We start from the raw sequence: 16,020 nt of genomic DNA on the forward strand, positions 1-16,020 counted from the left end.
AGAACAAGACAGCTCTGAGACCTCCAAGGGAGGCTGGGAAGGGGAGAAGAGCTCCAGAGACTCTGCTACCCCAACACTGGGGCTTCATTCCTAACAAGGTTCTGATCCCAGTATCATGATCCCAGTATTCCTAAGGAGGTTCCGATCCCAGTATCCCCCCTGGACTGCAGCACCAGGATCGGCTGTTTCCTTTGACCCCAGGAAGGGGCACTGAGCAAGGGAGGGGTCAGGACCCCGTTCTGGCTGAGCTCTATTGCAGCTTACAAAGAGTCACCTAGGAGAAGTCAGTAAGTCGTAAGGACTGTTAGTTTTCCCTTTCATAAAAACAGAAATAACTGGCCCTTCTCACTCCCTAGAGTACTGTGAGGTTGAATGAAAGAATTCCTTGATGGGGACGAGCAGCTGTCATTTCCACTCTTCAGTATGTTTGAGCAAAAATACAGTGACGCATGTCCAGATGGGGTATTCCTTTTTTTTTTTTTTCAGGTGGGACATTCCCAAATGCACTCAGCCAAGCCATGCCTATGCACCGAAGGTCAAAGGAGTGAGACCCTCTGTGCAAGCCCACCCCACCAAGGTAACTGTGAGCAAATTGTCCCTCCACTGTGTCATCTGTGAATTGGGAAGAACAGTGCCCACAGCCCTAGGTTGTTTTCGGTATTAAATGAGATAATATATGTGAAGACTTAGAGTGACTCACCCCCAGGGAGCACTAACTAAATGTTTGTTTATATAACTATAGTTCAGTTGTAGCAGAGAGAGGGTGAGGAGCAACCAGAAAGCCCCGAGGCCAACCCGAGATTCCTTTCTCCATGGCTTTTCCGCTAGAAACTGAAACTTGCGGATTGTCACTGAAATAATGTGCCTTGGCGAGCGCTATTTCTCACAACTTTGGATGGGGGTTGGCCCGTGTGTTGGAGGACCAGAGACGTGGGTGAAGTGCCCCCGCTCTGACAGCAGAAGCTTGTCCCCCTGGTGCCCTCTCCCCGCGCCCCCCCTTCTCCGCCATGGAGCCTCTTGCTTGCTGGAGGGGCCCCCTGTTGCGTCCCTGACGGTAGGTGCTTCCGCTGACTGTAGGAGCTCGGTCTGCTCCACAGTAGCCATCCTACTCTTGCCTGGGCCTGAGAAGCCCAGGACACACAGCTGGGACAAGCTGAACCACAACCACACAACACTGCCACTAGGCCAAACTACTTCCTTCTTCTGGTGCTATCTGGAAAAGTGCAGCGGCAGTTACTGAGCACACATCATGCATTTCCAGGAACAACAGAATCAGAGGGAGTCCCCAGGGCTTAGAAACTCATAGTGAAAGGCATGTTAGTCACTTAAATTCATGAATCAGTGTTGTCAACACAGCCATTTGCTCACCATACTTAAGAGATCAGAATAACCTTTTCTTTTTTCTTTCTTTTTTTTTTTACTCCCGGGGATGGGGGGGATGATCCCTAAATGGTTTTTCATTTTATGAGTCAAGGTCTGGTGCCTGTTTATGAGCCAAGGGGTTATTTTGGGGTGGGCCTGTGGATCCAGACTCTGACCCTTTTCCAAGTCTCGAAAGAGCTGCGAAGAGAGCAAACGCAGCCCAGAGGTCATGGAATCAGCAGTCTCACAACCTGCTACTTGAAGACACTTGGAGATTTGAAATGAATGACCAAAGATGGGACCAGCACCTGGAGAGGCCCCTCTCATTCTGACCCTTCCTCTGAGGTGCCTGGGAGTTTTAAGGCCTCCTTCCAGAAGTGACGCTCCCTGCTGGCCCACAGGCATGTCCTAGCGCGGACACACACACACACACACACACACACACACGCACACACACACGCGCGCGCGCGCACTCATTCCTGGCTCCAGGTTTCCCGCTGCCCCTGCACAGGAAGCCTCCAGCCCCACAGTCACACCACACCCTTGCCCTCCTGGGCTGGCAGAATCCACTCTTCCCCTCCCCCCAAGAAAAGGAGGAGCGAAGCGGCTCATTGCTTATGAGGCAACCCGATCGGCTGACCCCCGCATAGGTGCAGGTATTTTCAGAAGCCAAGTGCTCTCTATATGCGGGTGCACTGCGCAGGGAAAGCCCTTGGGTTTGGAGGATTTACGAGGTGGAGTAGGGCCCACCAGCTGCGCTGGGGATGAGGGATGTGTCAGGGTAGGGCCAGAGGGTGGGGGAGGATGGGGGTACAGCCCTGTCCCAATCCCTGGAATCCGTGTGACAGACCCCACTCCCGCCTGGCCGCTCTTCCCTTGCCCCTGATGGTAGCCCCTTCTCAGTCCCTCCTTTTCCTTCTTTCCATTCTGTTTCTCGCTGCCTCCCTCTCCTGTCTCTTCTCCATTTTTCTCTGGCCCTCGTCACATGGAGTGTGGTCTGTGGGCCAGCAGCATCAGCATCACCCAGAGGTTGTTAGAAATGCAGAATCTAAGGCCCAGCCCTGGACTCCTGAGTCACAGTCTGCATTTTAGCAAGATTCCAGGTGAACTGGATGCACCTTAAAGTCTGGGATGGGCCACTGAGTCTGCTCCTTATTTCTGCTTTTCCTCTCTTAGCTTTCCTCAGTCTTTCTCCCACACCTCTCACCCTTCATCTTTTTTCCATCCTACTCTCATCTGCCCTATTCCTTTTATTCTCCTCCCTGCCTCCCCACCCTTCCTTCCATGCACCCATCTATCCATCCACCCACCCTTATACCCATCTATCCATCCATCCTTCTTTCCGTCTATCCATCCATCCACCATCTATCCATCCACTCACCCTTATACCCATCCATCCATCCACTCATCCATCCATCCCTTAGCTCACTGATCCTGTCTACCATCTACTTCTCCACACCTCTTTCCTTCTAAATCTTCCTTCTGTCTCTGCCCCATCCCTTTCTCTTCTTGCTAAGGCTGAGGAGAAAACACAAGAGCTCTCTCATCCCATCTGCCCGCATGCCACGGCAATCGTGCCCAACTAGCCCATCTTGTTCCTTTTCTCCACGCTAGAGAAACCATTCTCCCGCCCCGGTCATACCTGCAGAGGATTTTTTGTGCTTATGGCAATGACGTGGTACTTGTAGTAGCACAGCTCACAGCTCCAGCAGCCCCGCTCGCTGATCCACTTGATGAGGCAGGGCTGGTGCGTGCACTTGACTGAGCCATCACAGCGGCACGGGCTCAGCAGCTCCCCCTGCAGGAGAGAGGCAGAAGGTGGTGAGTTCTGGATCTGAAGTCTGGCAGGTGGGTGGCGGCTGGAGTGGTGGTTTGGGCCACTGAGGTAGGACAGACCACACCACTTAAACTGGTCACTGGCTTTGGTGGGAAGCACCAGAATCCACGGGGAACAGGGGAGTCAGGCAGCTTCAGAGCACTCAACTAGCATTTTGGTGCCTTGGCTCCCATTGGGGGCTGCCCAAGTCCTAGGGTGCCTGTGAAATGAGTGGGTCGATTTTTATGGAAGCCCTCTGCCATCCAAAGCCCCCTGTCAGCCTGATGGACTTCTCTGTAAAGGGGTCTCAAACTCAGATGCTCTCAGAGGCAGAAAGACCATGCAAGTGACACAAGGCAGCTCTAGGGACTGGGGCCAATCTAAGGCCCAGACCCCAAGTTAAAGGGACAGCCACCATTAGCTCCATCCCACTGTACACGTGGGAATCTGGGTGACAATTTTTATGTAAAGCCTCCCAATAGTGAAATGTCAACAACAAAAGCAGGTCTTCTAAATTTATTGTGAGCATTCATTTGGTCCAAGTTTGGGACCTTTGTACTCCCCTGCAGGCCAGCACATGGAGACCCCTGTCCCTCTGTGAAGCCTCCTGCCCTGAGTCTCTGGTTGGCAAAAGCTTGGCAGGTGGGGACAGGGCTGAACCCAGGTACCCAAGAGGTGGGATGTGTATCTCTGCAGGCATGAACTTGGGGCCTGGCTGGGAGTGGATGTGAAGCCTAGTCTGGACAGATCTGGAAGCAGAGAGGCAGAGGACCCGGCCCAGCTAGATGGCGTGAGTGGATCACAGAGATGGGCTTAGCCTCCTGTATACCCTGTGACAACATGTCCATGACCATGACTGAAGCTGGTGGGCTTTGGCTTCCTGCCAGACCTGACATGGTGGCCTGAAGTGTCTCCATGAGCCTCCACAACCCCTTTCCTTTCTCTCTCCCCTCCCTTTGCCCTCTCTCCCCAATGTGTTGTCTTTCCCCCTCCCAACTCAGAGTCCATGGTTTCTGCTTGCTAAATCCAACCGACTCAACTCCTTCATTTACTTTCCTAGAGATTTAAGCAGTTGGGCCCACCCACCTCCCCCAACCTGGGCTTTCTTCTGACTTACTCCAGGTTTCCCTTTCTCCTTACTTCCTATACCCACCTTCCCACCCCCACTTCATTTATTCTGGACCCAGCCCTTCCATCTCTCTCCTGCCAAAGGACCCAGAAGATGGTCCTGAGCCCCGAACTGGTGTGTTTGCAATTTGGTCACTTAAACCGTATCCCTGCTAATCTGGAGATTCCATCATTCGAGAAACCACATCTTGCTCCCAGTTTTGGATAAGCAAGCACAGAAGCACCTGACCTATAAAACATATTTAATCATGTTCTTTGCCATAGACTGCAGAACCAGCTGTTTCCTCCAAAGATGCATAGAATCATCTTTCCCTTCCAATTCATCCCCTGTCACTCAAAGACCACAACTTGGCCTGGATGAGGTCTAGAATATTCTTATATTGGTCTGTCTGTCAAACTGCTTCTCATCTTCACCACAGTTCCAATGCCGTCTCCTACAGGGAGTCGCCCCAGGTTGAGTCTTCTGCAGGTTGAGCTCAGAGCTTTGATCTCTAAGCACCTTTTGCAGAGTGCCTTGGGTATGTACGTGTTAGAGCACTGAGCACATCCTTGTAAGGACTTGTGAGTATGCCTCTCTAATGTTCAGAGAAGCTCTGGAAGGCAGGGATCAGGGGTGGTTCATCTTTGGACCCTATCCCCTCAATGCCTCACCCTACTCCCTGAAGGCCCTCAACAATAGCTGTGTTTGAATGAGTAAATGAAAAAATTAATCAAGTGTCTGCTCAGGTTCCCTGCACTGCCCTGAAGAACGGGGATGAGATGTCTGCTCCATGAGAATGGGAACCATGTCCATTTGTGGACTTCCAGACCCCCGCACCTTGCTCAGTGCCCAGCACTCAGCATATGTACATGCCATAAATGAACTTGGTAGCAGAAATGCTCAGAGTGCCTCATCTCCGTAAACCCTTCCCAGTTCCCCACTCCACTCCTCCAGTATTGACAGGCCCCCTTCACTGTAGCTCTCACCCTTTTCATACCCACTGTTGTAGCACTTCTCCCGTTTCTCTCTGGGTTCCTGCACCATGACCGCTTACAGGGACAATAGCTTATCTAACTTTCCGTCCTTAGCACCTAGTGCAGTGCCTGAAGCAGATCCTCCTTGCAGTGTTGATGGCAAAATGCATTCCTATCTCTTTGATGAACAGGAAGTTTTGATCCCCGAGGACATGGCTAGTTCTGGCACCTGGTGGACAGCCATGGTGCCTAGGAGAGTAGAAGAGGTAGGAGATGCCCAAATTGCTGGGCACCTGCCACAGCCTTCCAGGTCTAATGGCACTGGGTAGTGAGTAGTTGCTGTGTAACTCGGAGAAAGAACTAAGAGGGAGTGAGCAGAGAGAGGTGCTGGGGGAGGGGCAAAATCCCTCATTATTCATGGCAGCCTTTCCTGGGCTCATTAATTCTAACAGGATGAGCTGGGTTTGATTAATCGGGTTGTTAAGCAGCCATGTCAAATTGCCAATGAAGTAGGAGACATGACTTCCGGTCCCTGGCAACGCCACCAAGTGACAGAGAAGACTGAACTCCTTGCTTCCAAGCGGCAGCGGGGAGACAGGGCAGAAAGGGCTATTGGCTCTGCACAACCGATGACAAGACCTGGGCTCTCCAACATGACTCAGGAAGGGTGACCACACCACCAGCGCTCACTGGGGGCCCCGGACCCCCACACAATATGTGGGGACAGGGACAGCATGACCCGGCCTGGTCCCAGTGCCTGGCTATGGGGCCTAGAGGCCAAATGGGTGCTGTCTCCCTGGGGGCTCCTCGTCCTCCAGAACCAGACAATGAAGAAGACAGAATAGGAACTCATTTCAGGTGCTACAAAGATTAGAAAGCAAGGACACCAAAACTGTTGGAAAAGTTTCACTCTGATGAAGGAAGCAATCCAGGATTTGGGCAAAAAAATAGTAAATCTGGAAAGATGTTATTTTAACCTTGGCATTTACATAAGTTTTGTATTTTATGATCTAGTATATTTTTATGTACATTTGGGAGAAGGGCCATAATTTTCTTTATGTTTAAGGCTTGTAGGAGGCCTTAATGTGGACGCTTTTCTGTCTTTGACGGGTCAGGAGCAGGAGAAGTGGAACTGAGCCAGTGGCCCGACTTCATGAAGATGAGCTCTGCAGTCAATTCCATTAAAAGCTGGCGTGTTGGAGCCGGGCAACGGAAGTGGTGAACATCTCTGAGGCCAGGAAGAGGAAGGTTCAGTGACCAGCTGCAGGTCACTCAGCTGGCCAGCGGCATGGCCAGAACGGGAAGGCTGGTCTTTCTGACACCAAACACCAAGTGGCTTACCACCCTGCTCTGTTCATCCCTCCTGGGCCCTCTGTCCCACCCCCGTCCCTCCCACACCCCTGCCTGCACCCTCCGCCCCCCAGCCCCTCCACCAAGTTTCTCAGGCCTGCTAGCTGCACATCTGTCTCTTCTCCCTGCACCGAAACCAGAACTTGGCACTTGTCTTCCAGGATTCGGGCTGCTCCTGTGTGTCCCGCAGAGCCCAGCATGTCACAGGTGCACAGTCTGGAGTGTGTGCTGATGGGAGGGGCCCCAGGGTGTGGCAGAGCATGGGCCCCCCACCCCTGGCCCAGCTCCTGAGGCTCCAGCCCTTGGGCTGGGGCGATCATTACCATCTTTTTTTTGGTAATTTTTATTTTACATTTTATTTATTTATTTATTTATTTATTTTTACCATCCTGTCTGCTGAGCTCTGCAAACGCCACACATCAAAGAGGATTGTTAATTGCAAAGGGCACCAGACACTCCTCAATGATCTGCTCGGGGCTCTGGGGCCCAGGGAATGGCTAAGGCAAGAAAACTCGGGTCTTCTCAAAGCCCCTGGCCTCCAAGGGACAGCGTGTGGGGGAGGAATGCAGAGCATGTTTTCAGAGATGGACTCCTTAGGTTTGAATGCCTCTTCATGCTCACGAGCTGCGCAAACTTGGGCAAGTCCCTCACGCTCTCTGAGGCTTCTTTATCTTTCTGCTGCAGGCAACTCTTGCCCCCTCCGAGGGTGGCTATAAGGATTGAGTGCGGTCACGCCCACAGAAGTGCTGGAGACAGCGCCTGGCACAAGTAAATCCTTCTGGGCGAGTTTTACAATTGTAACTCACGTTTCCATGAGGACCTCAATTGCATAGTTTTCTTCCTACTACAGCTCTATTTTACTCCCTACGGGGAGGAGGGAGCCATGCCTTCGGTAAAGTTCAACAGAGCTCCCGAGAGAGGGGAGTCCACCCCTGTGACATGGGTAAGGGGTCACAACACAGATCTGCCAGCTCACGGCCCAGGACTGTCCTCTGTGTCATGAGGGGGACGCTGAGAGCACTGGGAATGGAGGGCGGGGCTCTTCCCTTCCCTGGGGATGCTGAGCAGAAGAGCACGGGCCTCTTGGAGGGGTGAAGTGGGGTCATGCTAGAGGCAGGAGGCAGGACCAGCTGATCCGCAGCCCTTGGTGGCGGCTGAGCTGGTGGGTGGGGAAGAGAACAGGACGGATTCTCCTCGCTGCTGATGACACAGAAAGCTGCAGGTGCAAGACTCCAGTGGTTTCTCCATTCACAGATTTCTTTCTGTTTGTTTCCGGCTTGCTTCAATTCTTCTCTGTCTCAATCTGAAAGGGCTTACTTCTGGAGTCCTTAGGTCACCTGGTTGCCATGGTAGTGGCAGGTAAGCCAAGATTTCCCCTGCCACCCACATGGGCACCGAGCATTCCTGCCACGGAGCAGAAGGAAACAAATACAGTCTAGTGACGCAAAGACTCCAGCCCTGCTGCGGTTTGCAGCTCCAGAAGATCCAAACAAAGGAGACAACAAGAACCCTAGCCCGGGGGTGCAGCCTGGGGGCATCTTCCTCTACTGACACTCTGATGGTGGTTAAGAGCTTGGACTCTAATCTTAGGAAGTCTCAGGTATATCCAGGCTCTTACAATCTGTGTGACCCTGAGAAAGTTGCTTAACCTCTCTGGGCCTCATTCAGTCATTCCTTATTCATCAGATATTCATCTAGTATGTTCCAAGTTCTGTTCTAGGTGACAAGGATACAGCAGTGAGTGGAACTGATCAAAATTGTCTAGTAGAGAGAGGCAGACAATAAAAAATATAAAAAGACTACGAGTACCTAAGATGCTATCATGTGCACCCTCTTACACTGTTGGTGGGAATGCAAGTTGGTGCAGTCACTTTGGAAAACAGTGTGGAGATTCCTCAAGAAATTAAAAGTAGAGCTTCCCTATGACCCTGCAATTGCACTACTGGGTATTTACCCCAAAGATACAGATGTAGTGAAAAGAAGGGCCATCTGTACCTCAATGTTTGTAGCAGCAATGGCCACGGTCACCAAACTGTGGAAAGAACCAAGATGCCCTTCAATGGACGAATGGATAAGGAAGATGTGGTCCATATACACTATGGAGTATGATGCCTCCATCAGAAAGGATGAATACCCAACTTTTGTATCAACATGGACGGGACTGGAAGAGATTATGCTGAGTGAAATAAGTCAAGCAGAGAGAGTCAATTATCATACGGTTTCACTTATTTGTGGAGCATAACAAATAGCATGGAGGACAAGGGGAGATGGAGAGGAGAGGGGAGTTGAGGGAAATTGGAAGGGGGAGGTGAACCATGAGAGATATGGACTCTGAAAAACAATCTGAGGGTTTTGAAGGGGCAGGGGGTGGGAGGTTTGGGGAACCAGGTGGTGGGTATTAGAGAGGGCACGGATTACATGGAGCACTGGGTGTGGTGCAAAAACAATGAATACTGTTACGCTGAAAAGAAATTAAAAAAAAAAAAGATGCTATCATGTGTTATGCAGAAAAATTAGCAGGGGAAAGGAAAATAGAATACCAGGAAAGGGGCAAGGTGAGATTCTAAATAAAGTGGCTATGAAAGGCCTCACCAAATGGGGACATTTGTGCGAAGACTTGAAGGTCAGGGCGCAAACCATGAGGATATCTGGGGGCTGAATATTTCAGTGCAAAGGTCCTGAGGCAGAAGCATGCCTGGCATATTGTAGGGAGGCTTGAGTGTCTGGGGTAAAGTGAGTGAGGGAAAGAGGAATAGGAGATGAGTTCAGAGACATAATAAGGATGAAGAATGAGGGACAAATCAGAAGGGGCTTGTGGGCCATTGTAAGGACTTTGCCCTTACTGTGAATGAGATGGGAAATCACGAGCATTTTGAGGAGAATAATGTGACCTGACCATGTTTGATAGGATCCCTTTGGCTGCTGTCTTGAAAACAGACTAGACAGAAGAGCCAAGGAGAAAGACAGGAGGCTGTTGCAGGCTTCCGGATGGGTAATGATGGTGTTTCGGACCTGTATGCATGCAGCAAGGGTTCTGCAAAGTGGTCCATTTCTAGATACATTTTGAAGACACAAATAACAAGATTTGCTGATGGATTAGACGGGTGGATGAGAGGAAGGAAAACAAGGATGACGCTGATTTTGACCTGCGCCATGAGAAGGATGGCGAATTGCTCTCATTTGAGATGGGAAAGATTGAGGGTACAGCAGGTTTTAGAGGTCAGACTGGAAGCTGAGTTTTGGATATGTCATCTTCGAGATGCCTGTTAAATAGGCTTCAGAGACTGCAATAGATCCTAGTCTGGAGTTTAGGGGAGTGGTCCAGGTTCAAGACCTCAATCTGAGAGTCATTGACATACAGACGGTGTTTAAGGCCATGAGCCTGGGTGAAATCACCAAAGGAGCAAGTGTGGGTAGGGGAAGGGTGGGATACCATGGCTGCCCCCTGGAGGACGCCAACATGTCAGAACTTGGGAGATGGGAAAGTACTAGGAGAAGGGACTGAGAGGGAAGGTCAGTGAGATAAGAAAGGAATACTCCAGTGGTTTCTCCATTCACAGATTTCCACAATGTGTGGAACATGTGTGTTCCAACAGTGAAACAAGAAGACAACATACTTCCAAAAAAGGGGGCCATCAGCCTTGTCAAATGCTGCTGATGGGTCAAATTGGATGAGAACTGAGAATTAACCATAGATCTGGCAAGTTTTCCTTGACTTAGTCATTAAATAATATGAATAGTGTGGAACATGTGTGTTCCAACAGTGAAACAAGAAGACAACATGCTTCCAAAAAAGGGGGCCATCAGCCTTGTCAAATGCTGCTGATGGGTCAAATTGGATGAGAACTGAGAATTAACCATAGATCTGGCAAGTTTTCCTTATTTATTCATTAAATAATATGAATATTATTTAATAATATGAAGCAAAGTCATGGGCTGAGAGTGAAGGTGGGGAAGGTGGTGTTGGAGGTCTGAGAATCGGTATAAAATAGTCCATCTGGGGGAGTTTAAGAGTGATTAGACTGGAGTAATAAGGTATGATTGCTGGCAGCATGGAGGGTCCTTTCTATTATTACCCTCCTCCCCCATCTGTGAGACTGGGGGTGGAGGGTAGTAAGGAAATATATTTAGCACCACGCCTGGCACATGGTAAACTCTCGGCAAATGCTGGCTCTCACGTAAGGGGTTATCAGAGGGGTGATAGCAGAGCTCCCTCTCTCTAAGCCCACCTTCACACCTACTTCCAACGTTGATCAATTTCCTTACTTTTTCTCTTCCCCCTTTAAGTAACATTCTCCTATTAATAAGCCTAATGTTATAAACACTTTACAATTCTAACAAAGTGCTTTCATTGACATTCTACCACCTACTACCTCAATAACCAAATGAGGCTAATGATTACTTCTCCTGTTTTACAGATACAGAAACCCACTCAAAGAGGCTGTTACTTGCTCAAGAGAAAGGCAGAGGAAGGCTCTGAAACCAGTTCTGTCCATCAGGCTATACCCACCACATCTCCGCCACTCTAGCGTCACTAGCTTGTCTCCTTTTCTCCTGCCCCCAGCAGTCTGTTCATCAGATCCTTACTTTTCCAGCTCCCAACAGACAGCTGACCTTGTGGGCTCCCCCCATAAACATATAAACACAAAGGCAGAAATCCTTGTCCCCTTTTCCCCTTTCCTCAGAAGTTAATTTCAGGCAGTATTCACTGGGTAGTAATTGATGTGATAGTGGGGAGCTCAGGCTAACCTCCCCCTCGCTTCCTCCTCACACTCCAACCCTTGGCAGATCCTCCCCATCTGATACTGCTTAAGTCAAAATTAAGAGAGAGAGATTTTTGTAAGCAGAGTAATAGATTAAAGTTTTCTCTGAGATGCAGTCTAGATTAATAAGGAAAGTTACAATTGCCTTACAATGCTCCACTGGGAAGACACAGAGGACCTAAAGCCTTAAAATCAGAATTTCCCCTCCAGGGTAGACCCAGAAGCCATATATCCTTGGTTGGGGGAAGAATGGACATAAGAGTAGAAGTAGTTCATTGGGATAGTGGTGAAGAATAAGGAGCAAGTGTGGGTAGGAAGGAAAAGGGAGGAATACCAAAGAAAGGAGGGACTCCCCAATGTCCATTCTTGGATGGACATTGGATAGGATGGATAGTTGACTTGGTAGGGAAAGAAATGTTTTGTACCATTCCCCACACTCCACATATTTGGAGGATCAACTAACAGAAAGGCTCATCAATAACACATCCTTCCATCTGTACAGATGCAACCAAACTGGTCCATGATGTTGGCCAACTGTTTATGTAGCCATGATCTGGATTGGTGGGGGAGGGCTGGGGAGAACGGCGACAAAGCAGGAGCACAGTGGGGCCAGTGCCTTGAAGGAAAACCTGGAAGATTCCAGGCATCTTCTTTTTGCAGGAGGCCAGGCAACCATCTCTTGATTCCAGAGACCTACAAGAGGCCAATGGATCCTGGTATTAGGATCAAGAGAAATGACCTATCACAAAGACCTTCTTAACAGCAAAGGTTGTGGTCGAGAGATGAATAGGAGAGAGTGTGACTCCTCTGCCCTGAACTGTGATAAAGCAAGCTTCCCCTTATCTATGGAGGCAGGCAAGATGACTTCAGAGATCCCCATGGCCCTAGAATCCATTATTATACACAGATAGGCAATTCTGAATTCTCTGCATATTGTGCCAGGCAGTGTCTAGGCAGATCTATGTTTTCTGCCTGGAGCCCTTTCAGGCCCATCTTCTTGCTCTGTCTCCCAACCAGAGCATGTAGCTTGCCCCGTTCCCAGCTCACTTCCACACTCAGCGGTGCCAGAGCCAAACCTCAGCTTCTGGAGACTAACAGTGTGTCAACACATGCGCAAGGAAATCCATAATTGTTGCAAGATAATTTGATTTTAAAAAGAAAAAACTCTATTACTAAGTAGGAAAAAAAAAAGATTTAAGGCCTTAATGAGCTGTAGTTATCTACACTAAATCCAATTAACCACGTAATTATTTCTAGTTCTGCTCTCACACCAGCAGCTTAATTTCACACACACACACACACACACACACACACACACACACACACACACACGTGTATAATCTGTCTCCCTCTTCATGAAAAAAATCTCCAGCCTTCCTGTTCATCAGTTCCAAAAAAGAATTTCGGAAAGAGACAAGGAAAACACACAGACCCAAACCCAACCCTCCAAACCATGGTTTTTCATTTTCATGATAATTATTTTATTCCTGCAATGCTTTCCCCCTTATAATTTAACTGGTATAAGACAAATGTACCTATTTCCTCTAACTGCCTCTAAATTTACTCAACTGGTACTAGAAGGAAGAACTTAACCTCACAATGATTGAATTTAAATAACATCCAATTCCATAAAGTCAAACACAGTCTGCATAATAAATAAACCACACTTTACAGGGGCCGGCGGGAAGAAAGAAGGTCATATCTTATGTGTATATTCATAGCTGTATCTGTATTTCCAATGACCTAAATGCGCAATATACTGTCCGTTTGTCTTTCTGTGTAACTCATCATGGCCATCACCGTCGTTTCCAAAGAGCTAAAATTGAAGGCTCATCTTTCCTCAAACCTCTGCCTGACTCAATAGAAAAATGTAATTTCGATAAACCTCAGCTGGCCAGAATGGGGCTATTTGCATATGGCAGCCAGCTGGGACCGTTTCCAGGGCACCAGACCCCCAGGTTAAATCCCCGCCAGTGTGCAGGGATTCCAGGTCACAGTGTCCTCTTTCTTTCCCACAAGTCAGGCCAAGCCAAGGGCACGAGTCAATGGCAAGTTAAAGGGCAAGTACTCAATTACCCCCTGGGGTCAGACCTCGTTACTTCCTGCACACTGGCAGAGGGATGCCCAGCTCCTACTGTGCAAAACCTTTGTGTTATTGGAAGGGGTTGTGGTGAAATTCTACAAAAATTAATTTTCCATCATAGTAATTAATATATCACTCGGTGCTGAGAGGATACGGCAGATGTTACAAGTGCAAACGAACTATGAGGATGGGTTGCACCTCATGGATGTCTTGAATCACAGCCCTAGGCTCTTAGAACTTTCTGTATGGCTGGCTCCTACAAAGTAAAAAGCTGGGTCCTTCCTGGGTGCCAACCGCAGTTCTGCCACCCTCTGACTGGTGACCTTGGCTTTACGCCATCCAGGCCTTGGTTCCCTGGTTCCCAGAAGTCAGCGTACGTAAGAACCACCTGGAAGCTTGTTAGGAGGCTACCCAGGCTTTGCTCCAGAGATTCTGATTCTATGTGAACCCACTCTTCCTGTCTTGAAGCAAGGTTGGCTAAGACTCATTTTGCAAAGCCCTCACCAGATACTTTTTAGCAAGCCTTCTGTCTTCCGCATCACTCTAAGACTCTTATGTATACAAAGATAAAAACAAATACCAAGAGCTTACAGATACTGAACACTTACTATGTGCTAAGCCCCATATGCCAGCTTTGACGGCTGAGGTTCAAATCTTGGTTCTCCCACTCAGTGGATGAAGGCCATTGTGCAAGCTACTTACCCACTCTGAGCCCTGGCCCCTCCATCGGCATCTAGATGCATTTCTAGATGTTCCAGCTGCTATGGCTGCCTCTCTTAGTAGCTCACACTCACTGAGCATGTGCTGGGTGTCCCCTGTGGTCTTAAGCACTCGCCATGCAGGAAACTGGATAGCAAGACTATGGGGCCAGCAGATGCAGACCAGCTGGTTTGAATCCTTGCTCTACCATTTACTACCTGTGTGACTGTGGCAAGTCTGCTTAGAAGTAAAGCGGGACCAAAGATACTTCCGGCCTCCCTAGGGTCTCATGAAGATTCAAGGAAGTAATGCACCATGAGAAGTACTCAGAACGCTGCCTGACGCATAGTGGGTGCCCGCTGTAGATCACTACTACTGTCGCTCATGCACCCACCAAGCCTTGTGGAGTCTCCCCATCCTAACAGAAGGAGGCAGGCGGAAGATGCTGCTGTCTCACACGGTGGACGAGGCGACCCTGCCTTTTGCTACCTTACGAAGTCCCTCACTTTACCACCTTGTAAACGAAGCTCATCTGTCCGAAACTGGTGAGTACTTACGCTGCCTGAGGGCCTGGGTAATGGGTGGAAAGTAATAACAGTGGGATGAAAGCCAGGAGCCTCCAGGTACTGCTAACTGCCCTGTTATTTTGAGGGAGGGAAGGACAAAACAGATACCCCGGCTCACATCCACTTGCCGGCCTCCACATCTCTAAGGAGCCCTCCCCACGTCTCCTTCCTCACATGCCTGTGCTCCTTCCTCCTGTGATTGGGAAAACCACCAGGCATCAAGCCAGGGGGTTTCCAGCCATCACTCCTCTCTGCCCCCTTTCAGGCAAGGCTGTGAATGTGTGTTCACAGGGCCAGCAGAGGGCTTTGTGATGCCCTTGGAGGCACAGGAAGGAGGGAAAGTGAAAGTGAGGCAGAGAGGCTAGAATGATCTCTGTCACGAAGAGCTTAGCGAGAGAAGGGAAGTGAGAGAAGGCTTTGCCCCATGGTTTCCTCTGCCTGCATTGGAAGGAGTAAACACTGACGTGCTTTTCAGTTCTTTCTCTGTATGGGACTTACACCTTTTCTTTGTGACAAGCTTCTTTCAGATAATTGTCCATTCAGGCTGAAAAGCCTGAAGCCCAGGGAGGGTGGTGGGGCGGTGGGGCGGTGGGGCACCCTCCCGCCCTGGGTTCACAGTCTCCACCCCTGCCGGACTGAGGCCTCGCGCTGGGCGATACCCATTTCAGAGTCTGCCGAAAGCTCAGCCTGGTTCTCTTCACACCTCTCAAGGAAGCATACTATTCCTGAAGTCTTGGCTCCGCTTCCCTGTCAGGAATAAGCACACTAAGGAGAATTTGAATTACTATGGCGTGTGAATAGACTCCGGTCTGTTGACTCCAAGCTTCTGCTAAGCTGCTCCAAGTGGTTGTAGCTTCTGTCATCTTGGCAATTTTACTTTTTGTTTGAAAGAATTCTATATTCCCTACTTCTGGGGCTGGGAAGGGGGTGAACTTCAAAGGCCCTTTGCTTTATCACCCAGCCCCTGTCAGAGGACCTGTCCCCAATCCTGTCATATGAGGTGTTCCTGTACAGAGATAATGCCAGGAAAGGGGGCTCCAGAGCCTCCCACACTTAACCCATTGCCCTTTCAGATCCATATGGGAAAACCAGTGCAGGGGCACCTGCGTGGCTCAGGCGGTTAAGTGTCTGCCTTCAGCTCAGGTCATGATCCCAGGGTCCCTCTTTCTGCTCAGCAGGGAGTCTTCTTCTCCCTCTCTCCCTGCCCTCCCTCCCCCAACTCATGCTCGCACTCTCTCACTCTCTCTCTCTCTCTCTCAAATACATAGAATCTGAAAGGAAGGAAGGAAGGAAGGAAGG

At 49.5% G+C, this 16,020-nt stretch overlaps 1 protein-coding gene across 1 annotated transcript in view; it reads right to left on the bottom strand.

Moving 5' to 3' along the window:
- Positions 1–16,020, bottom strand: part of LOC111145852 (membrane associated ring-CH-type finger 4) — a 106,767-nt gene that overhangs the window by 21,994 nt on the left and 68,753 nt on the right. Inside the window, exon 2 of the mRNA XM_022501132.1 lies at positions 3,005–3,160. Coding sequence (XP_022356840.1) covers positions 3,005–3,160 — 156 coding nt within the window. The remainder of the gene's footprint in view (positions 1–3,004; positions 3,161–16,020) is intronic.

Source organism: Enhydra lutris, unplaced genomic scaffold (genome assembly GCF_002288905.1).
Source record: "Enhydra lutris kenyoni isolate GAN:26980312 unplaced genomic scaffold, ASM228890v2 scaffoldscaffold1, whole genome shotgun sequence".
Classification (NCBI taxonomy): domain Eukaryota; kingdom Metazoa; phylum Chordata; class Mammalia; order Carnivora; family Mustelidae; genus Enhydra; species Enhydra lutris.